General features: G+C 48.8%; 1 protein-coding gene across 1 annotated transcript in view; it reads left to right on the top strand.

Annotated features, from left to right (window-relative positions):
* SLC6A5 (solute carrier family 6 member 5) overlaps positions 1-18721 on the top strand; it is a 51661-nt gene that overhangs the window by 28621 nt on the left and 4319 nt on the right. The window contains exons 9-13 of the mRNA XM_055415068.2: positions 1595-1719; positions 7370-7482; positions 8226-8357; positions 9337-9436; positions 15462-15562. Coding sequence (XP_055271043.2) covers positions 1595-1719; positions 7370-7482; positions 8226-8357; positions 9337-9436; positions 15462-15562 — 571 coding nt within the window. The remainder of the gene's footprint in view (positions 1-1594; positions 1720-7369; positions 7483-8225; positions 8358-9336; positions 9437-15461; positions 15563-18721) is intronic.

Here is an 18721-nt window from a genome sequence, read left to right on the forward strand (position 1 = left end):
ACTGTGCACCCTTATCTCCTCTGCTTATTGGGGCCTCAGTCATGTTGGATCAGCGCCCACTCTCATGACTTCCTCTTAACCTAACTACCTGTTTAAAGACCCTGTTTTCAAATACAGTCACATTCTGGGGAACTGGGGGTAGTGACTTCCACATACGCATTTTGGGGGTCTGCAGTTCAGCCCGTAACAGCTGGTATGCCAGACTAAGGAGTTTGAGCTTCTTTGATCAAAGGTGCTTACTGACTTACGACCCACAAGAATCAACCTGAGCACCCTTGAAGGGGGAAGCGTGGCTCTGTGTTGTGTTAGAAATGAGACTGTGTGGTGTGGCCGAAGGGCAGGAAGACTGCGTTCAAACTGGAACTTAGCGTCAGTGAGCCCATTACCTTCTCCTGGGCCTCGGTTTCCCCATCGGTAAAAGACCCCGATGCTGGGAAAGATTGAAGGCGGGAGGAGAAGGGGACCACAGAGGGTGAGATGGTTGGATGGCATCACCTACTCAATGGACATGAGTTTGAGTGAGCTCCGGGAGTTGGTGATGGACAGGGAGGCCTGGCGTGCTGCAGCCCATGGGGTTGCAAAGAGTCGGACACGACTGAGCGACTGAACTGAAACCAAAGGGCTGGATGAGGCAGATGGTGTCCTGAGCCCTTGCTCCCTGCCAGGCTTTGTGCTGCCCAGGCCTCACCTGGTTCTGTCCTCACAAGCTGTGAGCGAGGTGGGGTCATTGCCGCCATTTAAAATAGGGGTGGAAAGACTCTAACATGGAGAGAACCAGGACTGGAATTTGGCCCCACGGCTCAATGGCACCCCACTCCAGTCCTCTTGCCCGGAAAATCCCATGGACGGAGGAGCCTGGTGCACTGCATTGCATGGGGTCACTAAGAGTCAGACACGACTGAGTGACTTCACTTTCACTTTGTGCTTTCATGCATTGGAGAAGGAAATGGCAACCCACTCCAGTGTTCTTGCCTGGAGAATCCCAGAGACCGGGGAGCCTGATGGGCTGCTGTCTATGGGGTCGCACAGAGTTGGACACGACTGAAGCGACTTAGCAGCAGCAGCAGCAGCTCCATCTAGCTGTGCCCCTTCTTTTGGGTCTAGGATGGACAGGGCAGCCTGGGAACTGCAGCTGCAGGGCCAGCAGAGGGCGCTGCCTCCGAGCTGCTGGCCTCTCATCTCCCCTCCAGGCTTGCCCATCTAAGCCTGCGTGCAGGAACCCCAGGCTGTTCTAAGGTTTGGTGGCATTGGGTGGTCCCGCTGCCTTCTCTCATACGTGGTTCCTGTCCCAGATTCTGCAAAAGGCTCCCATCCCTTCCATTTCTGCTCTGATGGACAGACTTACTCTGCTACTGCCAGCAGGGGAGACCTGCATCTGTAGCAGAGCTTTGTTCTGATGTTTACACACTTAGCCCAAGGGAGCCTGTGGTCAGGCTGTTTCCTTGTGAATTAGAGAGAACAAGACCAGCCTACAGTGAGCACCTATTAGGAATGGGCGTAGGCACAGGTGCCCACCTACACATTCGTGTGTCCCTCCCCTGTCCCTTCCTCCGTACAAAGCACAGCTGATGACAGACCTGTCCCTTTCCCCCAGGGACACGCTAATTGTCACCTGCACCAACAGCGCCACGAGCATCTTCGCCGGCTTCGTCATCTTCTCAGTCATCGGCTTCATGGCCAACGAACGCAAGGTGAACATCGAGAATGTGGCCGACCAAGGTACTGTGCGGTCGTCGCCCTGCTGTTGTGGGCCAGGTTCCACGTTCACATCCTGAGCTTCTGACTTGTGCTGCTGTGCTAGGAAGCGGTCCTTCTGGGGCGGGCTGGAGAAGGGGCAGCCTCGGTCCCCCTTTGTGGAGTGGCCCGGAACAACTGAAGCGCCTACAGAGTTAGAGCTGGCCTATCCTTACCCAGAGGGGTGGCTATAAAAGCCCGTTCCTGCTTCCCTCTCCTCTCTCTCTTTTTTAAAAAATATTTATTTATTTGTCTGTGTTGGGTCTCAATTGTGGTATGCAGGGTCTTCATTGTATCATGCAGACTTAATTGACCCATGGCGTGTGGGGTCTTAGTTCCCCAACCAGGGATTGAACCCATGTCCCCTGCATTTCCAGGCTGATTCTTAACCTCTGGGCCACCAGGAAAGTCCCTGGTCCCTTTCCTGTTTTAGCTAAGCTCCAACCTATGTAAGGTCTCTACCTGTTAGGCATATGCAGAGGATTCTCTAAGCCAACCAGTGCTCCTGCAGCTGAGGTGGCCACAGCCTGCCGCAGAGTGGCATCCCTTGCCCAGGGCTCTGCAGGCACTGAGCTAATGCTTATTAATAAGAGCAGCCTTCTGCTGACGAAGCACAGGTTGTAAGGTCTGACATGCTCTCAGGGCCTTCTGCTTAGTTAGCAATGTAGACCTGCAGTGTTTTCCCCAGTGGGTGGAAAGGTTGGACGGTGGTGGAGGGAGGGATGTGGGATAAATGTTTACCCTCTGTCCAGGTGATCCATCTGTTAATGGCTAACACTTGTGTGGTCTCTTTGGAGTGTACAGAGGGCTGTCATTTTTAAATCTCATTTAATCCATATTTCTAGCACAGTATTTTGTAGAGAGTATGTAATACTTTTACTGAACTTTTTATTTCCACCCAGCCTTATTCTATGCAGAATTTGGGTGTTGAGCGGGTTTCAGTGACGAAGGGATTTCATTGTGGCATCATCTGTCATTAGGGTCACTCTCTAATCAGGCTTTTAGGAGATGCCTCGGGGTCAGGACCATGGCTGGGGCGTGGCCGGGGTGGAGGGGATGGGACTGTCTATGGGCCCTAGACCACCCAGACTGTGGGCCTGTCTTGTGGCTTCTCTGCAGTTGTCTTTCTTCAAGGAGCTCACTGCAGACCTCAGATAATGGCTCAGATGGCAGCACGAGAGACAACTAAGCCTTAGCAATGTCACCCCCTTGGAGGGCTGTGTCTCCCTGCGGATCGGTAGTCACCGCTTCAGTGGAGCTGATGGCACACTGCGGGCCCCCAGGAGTTAAAGAACCAGCTTGATCCTGGGGGGTGGGGGGTAGTTACTCTCCCTGGAGAAAGTGTTGACCCCCCAGGGGTTTTGGTTCTGCAGCAGTGCACTAAATTAGAGGTCCCAGAGCTGAGCCAATGCCCTTCCCTGGTTGAAGAGTTTAAAACTCCTGGGGAGGAGGGAGGTGGCGGGGGTGGGGGTGGGTGGGGAGAGAAGCGGAGGCTTTGTCTTCAGGGTGCCTGTGACACCCGGCTGTCTTTATTTCCTGCCAGCAGGGTACCTGGAGCAGCTGGGTCCTACCCCACTTTCTGGCGGGTCTGAGGTGTTTCATTATTCTTGAGACATTACTGAGCTGTGAACCGGTGAACCAGTTGAACCAGTGGCTGAGTGGTCAGAGATTCCTGAGACATGGCCATGTTCATTTATTCTTCCAAGCGCTTTCCTAACCCAGGAAAGGGATGTGGGAGCACAAGTTGCTGAAACCCAAATCGCATTTTGTTTTTCCTTTACGTACAAAGCATCAAACAAATGGTCCGGGTTTCCCTCCAGAATTTGCCCTTTCTAGATATTTTTCATTTCCTCTGATTCTAACAGGGAGAGGAGCTCTTCTCTTGGATTCTAACATGTTGTATTCATATGGTGGACCCTTGAACAATGCAGACCTCAGATACGGGGGGTTAGGGCTGCTGAACCTCCGAGCAGTCAAAAATCCAAGTTATGATTTATTAGTCAGCCCTTTGTAGATACAGTGCCTCTGAATCTGAGAGTCCTTTGCATCCATGGATTCACCCAACTGTGGACTGTCTTGTATTTACTACTGAGAAAAATCCACGTATGAATGGAGCCTTGCAGTTCAAACCTGTGTTGCTCAAGGGACAGCTGTATTTGGTAGTTTCTCATTGTCCCCAGCACAGAGAAGTGGGTCTCTTCCCCCACTAGGGAGAGGCAGGGGCCCTTGAAGTCTTCTCCCAGACCCATGGGCAGCTAACCCTGCTCATTTGAATTTGCATACCTTCTTGTATGTGATTTGCAGGCTTGATTGACTTCCCCTGGTATAATGGAGGCCCTGCAGAAGACAGGACAGAGGTTTGGGGTCAGGCCTGCATTAGGTGCCAGCCCCATGCCTTCCCTCCTTGCTAGGTGACATTGGCAGGGGAACATTCAGTTCATTTGTGCGGATCCGGCATAGATAACTGTGCTTTGATATTCAGTCCAGAACTGGTTCTCTTTAATGACCTAACAGTGCATTTTATTTAGAGCTCCCTTTTAAGAGAGGCTCAAAGTCACTACCTCAAATCTTGGCTGTATCAGACTGAGGTTGGGATTGGTATGAGACCAGGCCGTCTTTTGCTCTTACGATGGGCACAGGGAAGGGGGCATGGTCTTCTCAGGCATCGACTTCAGAAAAGCAGCTTCCTGGGGAGTCAGCCTGTTAGAGGCACCTCCTAGCCATCTTCACGGGTACCTGGGGAGTGCTGACTCCTGTCAGAATCCTACCCAGAGCCCTACCAAGATGCTCACCCACCTGCAACAGGACTGGATTAGACACAGCAGGGGAACACAGAGTGCATGTAGATTTCCAGGGCCTATGTGGTAACTCCCAGGTAACCAGGCCACTAGGAAGTGCCGCCCTGGCTCCCTCGCCCTCTCGTAGTACAGAGACCCTGCTGATCGAGATGAAGGGACCGTCCCACCATCTGTCTGTCACCTGAAAGCCAGTGCTTCCAAAGGCACAGGGTTCAGCGCTGCCTGCTCTGAGAACGCATCCATATGTAGTAGGTAACCAGCAGAGCAAACCCTCCCCGTGGACTGCAGGCCGTGCTGGCTCTAGAGCCCCTGGTCCTGTCTTCAGCGGTTCTCTAGGACCAAGGAGGCTGTCACTCACTGTAGGTCTCTGGGGGCCCTGCCCGAGAAGCTGGCCTGCCGAGCCCCTTTGGGCCCCTCTCACAGGAAGAGCAATAATTGTCTGTGCTTACTGAGTTCTGTCCACAGCCAGGCATTATTCTGAGCCCTTCACTAGTATCAGTACACAGAGATTCCCTGAGGGTGAGTGAAGTGAAAGTCGCTCAGTTGCATCCGACTGTTTGCGACCCCATGGACCATACAGTCCATGGAATTCTCCAGGCCAGAATACTGCAGTGTGTCGCTTTTTCCTTCTCCAGGGGATCTTCCCAACACAGGGATCAAACCCGGGTGTCCCGCATTGCAGGTGGATTCTTTACCAGCTGAGTCACAAGGGAAGCCCTATCCCTGAGGGTAGGCAGTATTATTATCCCCATTGTATGGATAAGGAGACTGAGATGTGTCTGGAGTCTTACCCAGGTCTTATCTAAAGTCCTGCAGCTAGTAAGAGGCAGAGTGAGTCTCCTAGTCCCCAGGGCAGTGGAGCCTGCTCTCCAGCTGGTGGGCTTTGCTGAAAGTGGTAGGACTCAGCCTCTGTCAGACACACCGGCCTCACCCAGGGAAAACTCCGCTGTGGCTCAGGCAGTCCCTCTTCCCGGACTCTGTAAAATATTATAAACATATATTTAAAAAATCCATTCGCTAGCCATCTTGGATAAACGGAGTTTTCCGAACATGATGCCTTTACCCTGTATACTGTAGGGAGGCCACCGAAATAGAAACAGGCCAGATATTTGGAAATCCTTCTCCACCCTGAAAAAGCGGTAATGTCCAAATGGCCAGAATCCTGTTAAAGCAATCAGACGAGGTCCTCTGGCAGGGGCCATTTCAAGACCTTCTTGTCCACTTTATGAGCCTAAATTGAACTGGCCTCCTTGGTGTTCAGGGCACTGAACTGGCTTCCTCGCTGTGCTGCATTTGAGACCAATTTTGAACTGTAGTTTAATACTGAGTTTTCTTTTATGGTTCACTCAGGGAGTCTTCAGAGGCTGTTTCTACCGTCTGTTCAATAAACGCATCAGGTGAGGGTATTAGGCATTCCAGGCTTTATATTTTAAACACCCAAAGCCCTAGGCAACTTTAGGAGCTAACAACCTGATAAATTCCAGTTTGAAAAAAGGGCTGTTATGATTGAGTTATAAAAACTCCAGGTGCTGCGATTTCTGGCTTCCAGACGTGCCCTGGCTGTGGATTACCCCAACATTTCCTGGTCTCTGCCCATTATCATGTAGGTTTCTACTTACAGGGAAATTCACAACTGCCGGGTCTTTAACCGTCTTCCCAGTGAGGCCATGAGGCAGGTAGGACGGCTGGCAGGGTTTTATGTTAGCAGAGAAAAACACAGCTCAGACATCCTCTGTCAAGACCACACACGATGTTCTTGGGAAAACCCAGATCAGAGCTGCTACTTTCCAAGTTCCTTGTCTACTGCCGAGAAGAGCTAATATTCTGAGAGTGCTGATGATGTCTGAGGCACTGGTCTCAGTGCTTTTCCTCCTTTGTTCGAAATGTCTGTCCTATTATGAAGAACTATTGTTATCCCCATTTTACAGATAGGCAAGATTGAGGCTTATAGAAATAAACTCACTTCTCTAGGGTTGCACAGTTAGCAAGTCATGGAGTCTGAATTTGGACTCTGAACGGTCTAGCCATTAGAGCCCAAGCTCTCTTAACTCTTGTGTTTCCCTCATCCCCACCTGATTACCTGTGGACTGATATAGCCCCATGTTTATCAAGCCTTTGTAGGGCAAGATACTAAAAGCATTAGACTGATTCATAATGTTTTGTGTAAATGGCTTTGCTTGGAGGAGTGACTAAAAAGACGGGTAGCAAAGCGGGGAAATGATGTTGTTCTGGGAATGTTTAAATAGCAGGGTTTCTGAATCTCAGCACCCTTGATGTTTGGGTTGGATAAATCTTTGCTGTGGGGGCTGTGCATTGAAGGATATTTAGCAGCATGTGACCGCTACACACTAGACCCCAGTAATCATCCTCCAAGACATCCTGGTTATGAGAATCAAAAATCCTGGTCATGAGAATAAAAAATGTTTCTAGACATTGCCATATATGCTCTGGGGAGCAAAATCTCCACTGTTCTAGAGGGTAATATTACATCCTTCCTCGACCCATTAATATAGACGTGGAGGTTTTTGTGTTTCTTTGCACGGGACACAGCCTGGCCATAGTGTTGGCTTGGCCCTGAGTCTCTGCTTTGCCACTGTCTTTGAGCCTCTCCGATGAGTTACCTGAGATGTGGACCTAAGTCCTCCGGTCCTTCCCTTCAATTAGTTTGAGGTCTAATTGGGGAAATGGATGAAGAGGAGTGAAACTGGAGGACACAGAAGGAGCCGCTTCTGTTGTAAGCGACTCAGGACCGCCATGGAGGAAGGATCCTGTGGGCTTCCAGGAAGCAGGGTCTTGGGGCTGGGCCTGCGTGCAGCCATCTGTCTTGTTCTTTGCAGGGCCAGGTATTGCATTCGTGGTTTACCCAGAGGCCTTAACCAGGCTGCCCCTCTCTCCCTTCTGGGCCATCATCTTTTTCCTGATGCTTCTCACTCTTGGGCTTGACACTATGGTGAGTGTCCCCTTTTGACTTCCACTCCAGTTTTCCTTCTGAAGACCCCTCTCCTGGGGCTCTAGAATCCAGCCCCTGGCAGCGTTTGGGCTTAGCATTATCTCAGTGTTTCCTGAAGTGACGTGTCGGAACGGTGAGGTGCCTGGCCAAAGCTCAGGATAACCTTGCCTTTGTGGGCGACTCAGGTGATGCTGCAAAGGAGCAGTTCTCTCTCCCTCTCTCTCTGCATGCAAGTTTTACCTATGTCCTTCCTGCTTTGGTGTCCTTTGGCCAAAGCAAGTTCTGTGGGCCGCATAAGGGAGAATGATGTGAACTCAATTTCAGGGAAATTGCTCTGGGGCTGAGACTACTACAAATCAAGCTGACAGGTGCTCAGAGTTTAGTAGTTGGGTGCAAGAAGGGATTTTTTTCCTTAAGTGGAAGATCAAATATGGTGTAAATGGGAGGAGAGGAATTTACATCTCATGAATGCAAAGTGAATCTTAAAGTGTCCTGTGGATGGATGTGAGTGCAATCTCTGGGGGCTGGACACACAGCTCTAAGGTTCACATCCTGCTTCGATTCCCCTTGCTGACCTTGCGGGTTGGACCCCAGCAAGATCCTTTAGATTTATCAAGGGAAAGCAACCCCAAAGACCAATCCCCATACAAATACCGCTTGGCCTGGTGGGAAACACAAAGGACTCTTTTGAGCCTTTGGGGTTGGGCATTGTCTCAGGCATCCCTTCTCTGCCATCATTCCAGTTTGCCACCATCGAGACCATAGTGACCTCCATCTCGGACGAGTTCCCCAAGTACCTGCGCACTCACAAACCGGTCTTTACTCTGGGCTGCTGTGTTTGTTTCTTCATCATGGGCTTCCCAATGATCACTCAGGTAAGATGCCTGCTGGGCACAGACCTAGGATGGGGGCAGGTTGGGGGTGGGGCTGATGGCTTTTCTGTCGTTTTCCTCTTAACTCCCAGACCTTACAATAACAGCCAAACCACTGCCATTTCCAAGTAGATGGCACCAGTCCATTAGAGATTCTGACCGCAGAGGGAAATATGTCACCTTGGCTACCAGTGATACTTCTAGCATCTTCATAATTGAGACGTAGCCTTCTTGAGCCAACGAGACAGGTGTGTCCTACTTTAAGAAAATGAAATACATGGAAATCCGACTTTACTGACCAGAGACATTTCCACTTGATTACTTATAATATACAATATCTACAGTCACTGGAGTTTCTTCTGGTCCTGAGTGTCTGGCAAGATGAGTATTTGCTCACCTGTTGTATATGTATATTGCTTTTGCTGTCTCTCTGACCTTGAGCAAGTCACCACGTTGGGCCTTGGTTTCTTCATCTGTAAAATGAGGGATTGAAAGGAGATGGTCTCTAAACCTCATCTAAGAGTGAGGTAAAGATGCAGGGGGATGTATGAAGACTGCCCATTGACAAATGTGTGAGGACTGCCCATTGACACCTGAAGGTCTTATGAGATCAGTCTCATGCAGGTATATGGGTAGAAATGGCCGTCTGTTGCTTAAAGCAAAAACGATGTAGTCTGGCTATTTTTACATTTATGTCTTCGAATGTCTGACCTCTGCCTTTTAAGAGTAAGATGTTAAATCACTTTTCTGGGCTTGTGCTGTTGATGAGCTTGGGAGTCTCTCAAGGGACTGCTTTCTAACACAGCAAGGCCTCTGGCTTACCTACTTGACCAGAGTTAAGTTGCTCCTCTCCAGGGGAGGGGGGAATCCTTTGACTCCTGTTGTCACGTGACCCTGCTCAGGCTGGAAGGACTGGCTGCTGGAAGTGGGACACAGCCTGGATCCAGGCCCACTGACGTTGCTTGTCTCTCTTCCCTGCCAGGGGGGAATTTACATGTTTCAGCTTGTGGACACGTACGCTGCCTCCTATGCCCTCGTCATCATTGCCATCTTTGAGCTCGTGGGGATCTCCTATGTGTATGGTAAGGGGACTGCTGAGACGGACGCGGAGGCCAAACTGAGTCCCTCGCACTGGGACTGGAGGGAGGCATCAGCGGAAACATCCATGGCTGGCAGGTTTCTCATATTTCAGAAGACAAGGCAAAGACTTCATTGCAGCTCTTTAGGGAACACAGCTGCACCTTTATTTCCAAACTTGCCTCACTCACTTGGATCTAAAAGATGACCGATGGTGAAACTTTGTTATCAGAAACTGCTAGGACTGGGACATGCCCTTGACAAGTGAACGTTTAATGCCTGTGGATGGTGGCCAGACTAGGGAGAAGGAGACTGCTTTGTTCCTGTGAAAGTATTTCAGGGTCTTGGTAGCTGTAGTCTCCACGTAGCTTCAGGTGAAGAGTAGCTTCATTGGTGGTCTCCTGATACTATAGTGAGAAAAGAGAACCTCACAGATCCTTGTGTGTGTGTGTGTGTGTGTGTGTGTGTGTGTGTTAGTTGCTCAGTTGTGTCCGACTTCATAGACTGTAGCCCGCCAGGCTCCTCTCTCCATGGAATTTTTCAGGTAAGAATACTGGAGTGGATTGCCATTTCCTTCTCTAGGGGATCTTCCTGACCCAGGACTGAACCCGGGTCTCCTGAGTTACAGGCAGATTCTTTATCATCTGAACCACCAGGAAAAGCCCCATCATAGACCTTAGGAGACTTTAATTAGCATCATGGAGCCTGTGATGCAAGAGCTCCACCCCAGATTTTCCCAGGAAGAAACTTCCAATTCCCTTATAAATTAACCCTTCCTATCATCACCATAGCAACGAGCATCCTATAATCAGTGGGGCCATTCTCAAGAAGAATAGGAAAAATCAGCAGATACCACCTTTGCCCTTCCTGGAGGTGTTTGTGCTTGGCTGGGGGTGGGGTTGAGTCTCGCCGGGTGACCTCTTGAGTCCCTCCCGTGTACCACCGGTCAGCACAAGCTAGTCCTTTGGGGTTCAAGGCTGTGCTGACATCCTTGTGCCTCACAGGGACAAGCCTAATATAGATAAGGCCTCTATAGTAAATACCAGGAAGGTGAAAAATGCCAAGTCAGAAGACCCATCTATATTTCAAAACCAAAAAGAGATGGTGAAAGGAAAGGCAGGGTATCACTTGAATGCAGGGATGTGCTTAAGAGCCTTTTGCCTTTAATATAATGGTTAGCTCTTGCCCATCAGGGCTTCAGCAGCTTCTTGCTTTACTGAAAAATACATTAAAATGGAGGGTGATGGGCAGTCAAGGTATAAAAAGGAAACCTCTCAAGTAAAAACTAGGTGCCCCAGAAATAGGAAAACACTGCAATCTTTGTTGGGCATTGGCAGAAGAAGAATTGATCTCAGCTGGAGTTTACATCCCCACTGCAGAGAGAGTTTAGTTTCTGGCCAGAGAAGCGGGCAGGCATGCCAGCTGTCCTGATGGCATCAGAGGCCACACTGCCAGCACTTTGGGCTGATGAGACAGCCTCAAGCCTGCAGTGACGCTGTGATTGAAGACTCGCATTTAGGCTAAGGCTTCAAAGAGCTTCCTACCTGAGCAGAGAGTGGTTGAAACCCGGCCAGTCTGCCACAGTGAATCCTAACTTTTTGCCCAGATACCAAAGACGTTACTGTGGAGAGGCCTCTGGGGCTCTCTTTTGGAAACTCGAGCCCTTGTGGGTCCACACATAAGCTGAAGTCGCCAGATGGTCTCTTGGCAAAGTCAGGAAGGCACTTCATTGCCGCACCGGCCCAAGTGTAGGTAGCCATCTCATTGACCTCCTCCGCTGTCTGTAGCCTCCCCGCTATTTCCCACAAAAGGCACATTTGCACGATTCTTTCCAATAAAACAGGGTTGTTCAGTGTGGTTTACAAGCATCCATTAAAACAGAAACCTTTTAACATTTCTGTTTTTGGGACTTAAATATCTCTCTCCCAGCCCTCATATAAATCTGGCAGTAGATTTTTTGGTTCCGAAGGAAAAAGCAAATCCCAAGTGCTTTTTTCCCTGGGCTCTGCTAATCTTCCTAGGGGGACCACGCAGGCAATTACCTAGACTCTAGAAGCCTGGTGCTGGCCAGCTCTCAGGACTAGATGGACTCTGTGCTAAGCTCAGGTTGAAGTTGACTCCTGTATTGTCAGATGTGGGTGTGACCCTCTGATTTGGACCTGGAGGGAATTCTAAGAAGGGAATCTTAGAAGAAATATTTGAAGCTAGCATCATTGTTAGAGATGAAAGGAAAAGCTTGCACAAATATATAATGTATGCTCCAGTTGACAGTGGATTCTTTATTGAGATGATGAGCCCCCAAACAAATGCAGGCTAGTGTAAGGAAGTTGAACATGAACCCATGAAGAAAGGAAATGAACCTGACTGATTTGATCTTCTTCCATCCTGGCTGCTGAATCTGAAAAAGAAGTAGACAAATTGCAGAGATTTGTGTTTTCTTCTTGGTTCTAATGATCTCTAGAGTCTAGATGCTAGAGGTTGCCATTCAATCATTTAAAATACGTTGGGTACAATTTTCAAGTTTTGTCTTTAGATCAAAAGAGCTGATTCAGGCTGTCAAGGCAATGCTTTTCAAAGGCCAATATCCAGATTTGTGGTAGCTAGAAAAGTGGAACTCCCCAAGTTTGGTGTAGGAACAATCTCTTTAACAGACTTGTACCTAATAGAGTCGCTTTGTAAAAGTGATTTGTACTTTCCTGAGAGCCAATACAGGGACTTTCTTGCTGGGGAAACCATGGCATTAATCTGCTGCCTCAGAGCCCTTGTGCCGGGTAATCTGCTTGGCTCTACTCTGTGCGTTTCCCACAAATAACAGTGTGCTCAGTTGTCTTGATCTGTTTTCTTCCACGTTGGTCAGCGACTTGTTTTACATCCCACGCACACTCTGTCTTTCTCCCCGTCCTTGTGAGGGATGTTAGTTCCAGCAGGTAATGACTCTTACCTGGCTGGGAGCCCTGAGGCTTCCCAGAGATAAAGGAGGGCCAGACTAACCAGAAAAGGTCTCCAGAAGATGGCATTTTAGAAATAAAGGGACATAAACGAAAGCAAGGACCAAGGCTTAGTATTGAGCTTATTGCTAACCAAAACAGGGAAAATCTAATCCCACACATAGGATTTTGGCTCCAAGGGATGCAGCCATAACATCACATTAACTGTAAGAGAATAATTGGAGGTACACACAGGGCTGGAGACCTAATTTGTGAGACCGAGGGCAAAATGAAAATCTGGAACCCCATGTTAAAAATTGTTCAAGATGGTGACAGGAGATCATTAATCCAGGGGTGGCACCCTTCTCAGCACCAGGCCCTGGACAGGTGCTTGGCTCACAGGCCAGGAGGCTGGCCCCGGCCACACAGCGGGGAGAGCAGTCCCTGGAAGACCATACTCAGACCAAAGGCAAGGGTGTGGTTCGTGAAGACAAAGGCCACAAAGTTGCACCGGCGAGAGTGATTGGTTGGTTGAGGCAGGTCCTTGACTAACAGTTCAGGATTGGTTGGTTATATGGAGCTTGTGGTAGGCCCCTTTCTGGGCACCAGGTCTGTGTGTCTGAGTGTAAACAGTAGCTATGAGTTCACCGCTGTTTTTATTTTCTGTTGTTTTTCTGCTAGCTCAGGGAGAAGCTGTTGCTCTGATCACTTTGCAGCTCTCTTACCCCTGCAGGTTCAAGGTCATGCAGCAGGCAGAGCTCTATGCACAAGCTCCTGGCTCCAAGATCGATTCCTCTATCTAGTGTTAGCCTTGATGAGGGACTTGGTCAAGTGGGAAGGATAGAGCAGGCAGAGGAAGCCATAGGAACAAAGGCAAAGCCATAGGAACAAAGGCGTAGCCACTGACGCAGTAAGGGACTCTGGTGGGGGCTTGGGCATGGGTCAGGGTGTGAGCGGGCTGTGCTGGGTGGGGGCCAGAGCGGGTAGGGGATGGAGGGATTAGAGAGCCTGACTCAGGGATGAGCAAGAGGTGGGAAGCTTGCCTGGCAGCTCCTACTGGTGCCCTTGGGCAGCATCTGCCAGGCCATGCTGGCAGATCAGGCTGAGCCATCACGGGACCTGGAGCCTGTTGGAGCAGGTGTTCAAAGCCCTCACAGGAAGGGAGGAAGCTGACTTTCCAGGGCTTGTGCTAACTCTGGAACCCAAGTCATCTTGCTCAGTTCCAGGGGTGCTCCTGGGCATCGAACTGCCTCCTGCTGAAACTGGGCACCCAACATCCACCCCCTCCCGCAGTCTGGACCCAGCTCTCCGTCCCCTCTGGGGAAGCTGAGCGCTTCTCCTCCCACCCCTGCCTCCCGTAGGAGGCTGTCTCTGTGTCTTCCTCAGTCTAGCCTTGAACCCGTCACATCAGTTTCCCTAGGCAAGCTGCATACAACCACCTCCCTGGAGAATGGTTTACTGGAGAGGAAGGGCCTGGTAACAGGATTGATACTGAAAACAGAAGATTTTAGAGTCTTTTCTGTTTTGAAGAACTGAGTCCCACTTTCAGGATTTCACGTGGGTTTCTGAGATCCTCATTTTTTAAAATTATTTTTAATTGGAGGACGATTGCTATACAGTGCTGTGTGGTTTCTGCCTTACAGCAACGTAAATCAGCCATAGGGATACATATGGCCCCGCCCTCCCCCCAGACTGTCACAGAGCTCCAGGCTGAGCTCCCTGGGTCACACCGTGTATTCCCACTATTTTACACATGGTGCTGTGTGTGTTTCCTGCTACTTTCTCCATTCATCCCACCCCGCTGTGTCCGCAAGTCTATTCTCTACGTCTGCGTCTCTATTGCTGCCCTGCAAATAGGTTCATCTGAGGTCCTCATCTTTAACTTTCATCTCTTTTTTGGTTCTAACCCTCACTTATGTCCAGAGGGTCTAGTGTCCAGAGGCCAGTCATTGAAGGAGTTTGATGACATGAAACGAGACACACACACCCGAAGATGGTCAGATAGCTGCTTCAAGTGTTCAGGTCTTGACTGCGGTGGCCCATTATTTGGGGCTACCAGTCAGAACTGCTGACTATGAAGGGGCTCAAACTCAGGGCCCTTTCACGTCTCTTCAGCATGGCAACCCCCCGGTTCTGAGAAAGCCTCGCTTCTGGTGAGCTCAGGAAACAATACAAGAAACTGCTTCCTCCTCAACAATTCTCTGTGGCTTTTCTTTTCAAAGAGTGAATGCTGGTTGTTTGGGGCCCTGAGAAAAACTCTCGTCTGCTTTTTAATTTACATAGTTACATTGATCAGCGACCAAGAAGACCACAATCCTTTGAGTTTCAACAAAGTGGGTGATAGCCATGTGGAAGTCACATTGGTTCTTGCCTGCACTTATCATCTTCCATGAAGCAGAGATAAATTGACTCATGGAAGAGTATCCTTGGGAGTGAGTGAAAGTCCCTCAGTTGTGTCTGACTCTTTGTGACCCCATGGACTATACAGTCCATGGAATTTTCCAGGCCAGAATACTGGAGTGGGTAGCCATTCCCTTCTCCAGGGGATCTTCCCAACCCAGGGATCGAACCCAGGACTCCTGCATTGTGGGCGGATTCTTTACCAGCTGAGCCACCAGGGAAGCCCATCCTTGGGAGGGTGGGGATAAAAAGCAACATACAGTGAGTCTCCCTTGAAATCCCAAGGCTGTCATAATACACTGTGCTTATTGATCGTGATTATAATTGGGTTTGCCAGAGCTGGTTGCTGAACCCATGAGCCCACCTGCGAAAACAGCCACACAGGTGACTGTGTCAGACTGTGGCAGCATGGTGGTGCCCGGGTTAGGCTGGGATGGAGCTTTCTAGCTGGCACCGTAGGATGGCATCTCACGTTGAACTTCACTGCAGAGTGTTTGCTATGTATTTAAACATTCCGTTTGCCTTCATCTTCCCAGCAGTGAGTCACCTGTCTGATGGTTTCCTACATAGTAGGGTCATGTTGACAGCAAGAGGGGGCCATCCCGGCCAAATGACACGCAAGTGAGGGGCGCTCCTGCTGTCCCCACCCCATCTCCCCCCTGCCACCACGCCTCATGCTCTATCTCCGTTTGTCTCTTTGCAGGCTTGCAAAGGTTCTGTGAAGACATCGAAATGATGATTGGATTCCAGCCAAACATTTTCTGGAAAGTCTGCTGGGCCTTTGTGACTCCAACCATTTTAACTGTAAGGACTGCATGCTTTATCATGCCAGCAGCACCTTGCATGCATATGCGATGCTTTATGTTGAACAAGACGTGTGCCTACATACAGATGAGCCTGGGGAGCTGGTAGGATGGATATTATTCCTGTCTTTCAGCTGAGGAAACTGAAACTCAAGCAGGTGAAGCACCTTGCCCAAAGGCGCAAGGCTGATGGAGGGGTGGAGGGCGGAGCTAGGATTCATGCTTGGTTTGGAGCATCCCTAGGGAACACTGCCCATTGTATCTGTTTGCCTCGTGTGATCGCAGTTCCCACATGCTAATCACGGTCCACCCTTTGTGCACAGTGCTTTTTATGTACCATCTCATCTCTCCCCGACAGGAGTTCTGTGGGGTTAGTATTATAATAATCTCCATTTTACAGAGGAGGAAGCTGATACCCAGAGCTTATGCGACTTGCTTAGGATTGCAGAACTATTAATTGTAATCCTAATTAAATCTAGAACGCTTAAACACTGTTCAACACAGCCACTATACAACTAATATGTATAGCAGAAGTTAGACTTTTATTGTTCCTTTTATTGGTTTTGAGGACTATCTTATCATCCTCAAGTGTGATGATGACATTTTAAGATCATCTGACATTCATCTTTTTAAAGATCAGAGCCCTCCCTGTACAGGAAATCTGCATAGGGACCCACATGCACATCCTGTCACCTGCTCCTTTATTGTGCCTTAGCTTCTGGCTTTGCCTCCATCCATTCTCCAAGCACAGTAATTGACGAGAGACCTTGTCTTTCTTCCTCCCTGGCTTGTGGTCAAAGGCCGCAGGAAGCTGGCTGTAGTTCCGGATGAGCCCAGCAGGTGGCAATAGAAACCAGATTAAGACCCTTGTTTCGCTGCATCCTAACAGCTTCTTTAAAGGAACATGACAGTAAAATAGTAAAAAAAAAAAAAACCACCAGATATTTTCCTTAAAACAAAAGCAAAAAACACCCCCCAAACCATCACAAAGTGAGTTTTAATCAAAACATCTCAATTTCTTTCAGAAAAAGAAGTTTAGACAGGAAAAACTTTCACTATGGCATTGACAGGAGACGTTATACAGAAGCCACATCTGTGTGCACGTCTGTATCTGTATCTGATGTCACCTATCAGAGGCTGCAATTTGTCTGAAAAGTCCCACCAGACTGGGGACATGAGAGTTGAAAAGAATTAAGATAGATTTTGCAGTTTCTTGAATTCAGGACTGATGGGTTGAGCCATCTACCAAGAGGAAAACAGGAGACACCCCTGCCCTTGCCCCTGTCTGCCTCTGCTGTTTTCCCTATCTCTGCTGAGCTTCACCAGGTACTCCTGTTACTACTGCTGCTGCTGCTAAGTCGCTTCAGTCGTGTCCGACTCTCTGCGACCCCATAGATGGCAGCCAACCAGGCTCCGCCGTCCCTGGGATTCTCCAGGCAAGAACACTGGAGTGGGTTGCCATTTCCTTCTCCACTGTTACTACTACTACACGTTTTATTCCTGGGTGAAATCAAAGTTAGAATCCGTCCCAGATTCTTTCGACCTTTGCCTCCTGTCTTAGAACAGATTAAGCTTCAAAGAATCTTACTGTATTCTGCAGAAATGTATCACATAGTGATAATCAACATGATGACTTGTGGGGCTCTAGCATCAGGCAGCCTCTTTAGGAACAGTCTTTTAAGCTCCCGACCACCCAGCTTGCTGGGTGATTCCTCACTTTACAGATGCCTGTGCTGAGGCTTGGAGAGGCTGAGGAGCTTGCCTGAGGCCACAGAGCTTGCAGGGGGATAGAATAAGAATCAAATCCAAGGTTATCTAAGCTTCAAGATAATACGTGTCTAACACACTTCTAGTATGTTTCTAAAAGCCTAGTTGCTTTCATCTCCAAGTGGAGTTTGGCCAATTCTGGATTAAAAGCACCCCAGTTTTCTTTAGGAGCAGAGTCTCAGAGTAAAGGGCTAATAGGGACTGGCTGTGTTTTTGAGGAAGTGCCTCAGCTGTACTATGCTTTACTCAGTTTCCATGATAAAGCTCTCCACAGAAACCTGTGGCAAGGCCCCAGGAAACATCTTCTGCCAAATCTTCCTGTATTTAGGAGCTAGAGACAAGAAGTGGTCAGCTCCGTCATCAGCATCACCTTCTGTTGCCATCAGCTGAATGTCAGGTGGACCTGGCCCCATGCCTAAGTTATCCTTTCTCATGGCCAGGTTCATCTGAGAGCAGGGTTTTATCAAAGCTGACTTGGCAGGGTGAAATTGATGGCAAGAAGAAGTTAACACAGATAAATTTGATATGATATCTGTGTAACAGGAAATGGTATCAGAGGACCAAGTCTAACCCTTCCTTTTTGGCCATTTGCCCTTCTGTAACACGGTAATCTTGTAGGAGACTAGACTGAGCTGAGATTATGGGCTCCAATGACTTCAAAACCCCTGAAATAAAATTGATCATTTTTATATGTGCCTTCATGAATTTATAGAGCTATAAATATTATGCATGCAATTATTGTATACATAGGCAGATCATGTTACTGACTTATGCACACATAAGCAGATGTATTGCTATTTATATAGTAAATGAAATGGAGCAACTTACCATAATTACATTAAGCCCTATTTCCAGTACACTGGTTAATAAAGCTTGTAACTCTAGGGGCAAATGTTCTAAAGGAGCTCTGGAGTAGATATATCTCTTATAGGAGCAGTATTTTCAACCATTGTCTTCAGGCTCTTGCTGCTTTGAATCCATATATTGAATTACTGTTGCATTGGAATAATCACTTGCCCTGGCAGGAAGGGGCTTTGCAGCAATCATAAAGATGCCTTCCATTTGTATAATGCTTCCCACTTTTCCAGAACACTTCCATGTGTTATCTTTCCTGACATAACTCCCTCCAATCATTTTCAGGCAATTCTTTTACTGCTTAAGATAGAACAGAGAGGTGAGGAGGAGGAGGCAGGAAGTAGGCGGGTACATTGTTCTAGGAGGAGGAGGCTGCAGTAGGTGGGTTGAACACAGGGGAGAACTCCATTTCCTGAGGGCAGTGCTCCCTCCCCCAACACAGCCATTAGGACCCCTCTTCTGTCTTTTCTGGTGCCTCGTTTTCCCAACATATCTGTTCCTTTGTTCCTTTGCAGCTGCACTAAGCAAGTTTTCAGAG

This window comes from Moschus berezovskii, chromosome 25, assembly GCF_049115385.1.
Source record: "Moschus berezovskii isolate FMDL1 chromosome 25, NW_MosBer_1.0, whole genome shotgun sequence".
In the NCBI taxonomy this organism is placed as follows: Eukaryota; Metazoa; Chordata; class Mammalia; order Artiodactyla; family Moschidae; genus Moschus; species Moschus berezovskii.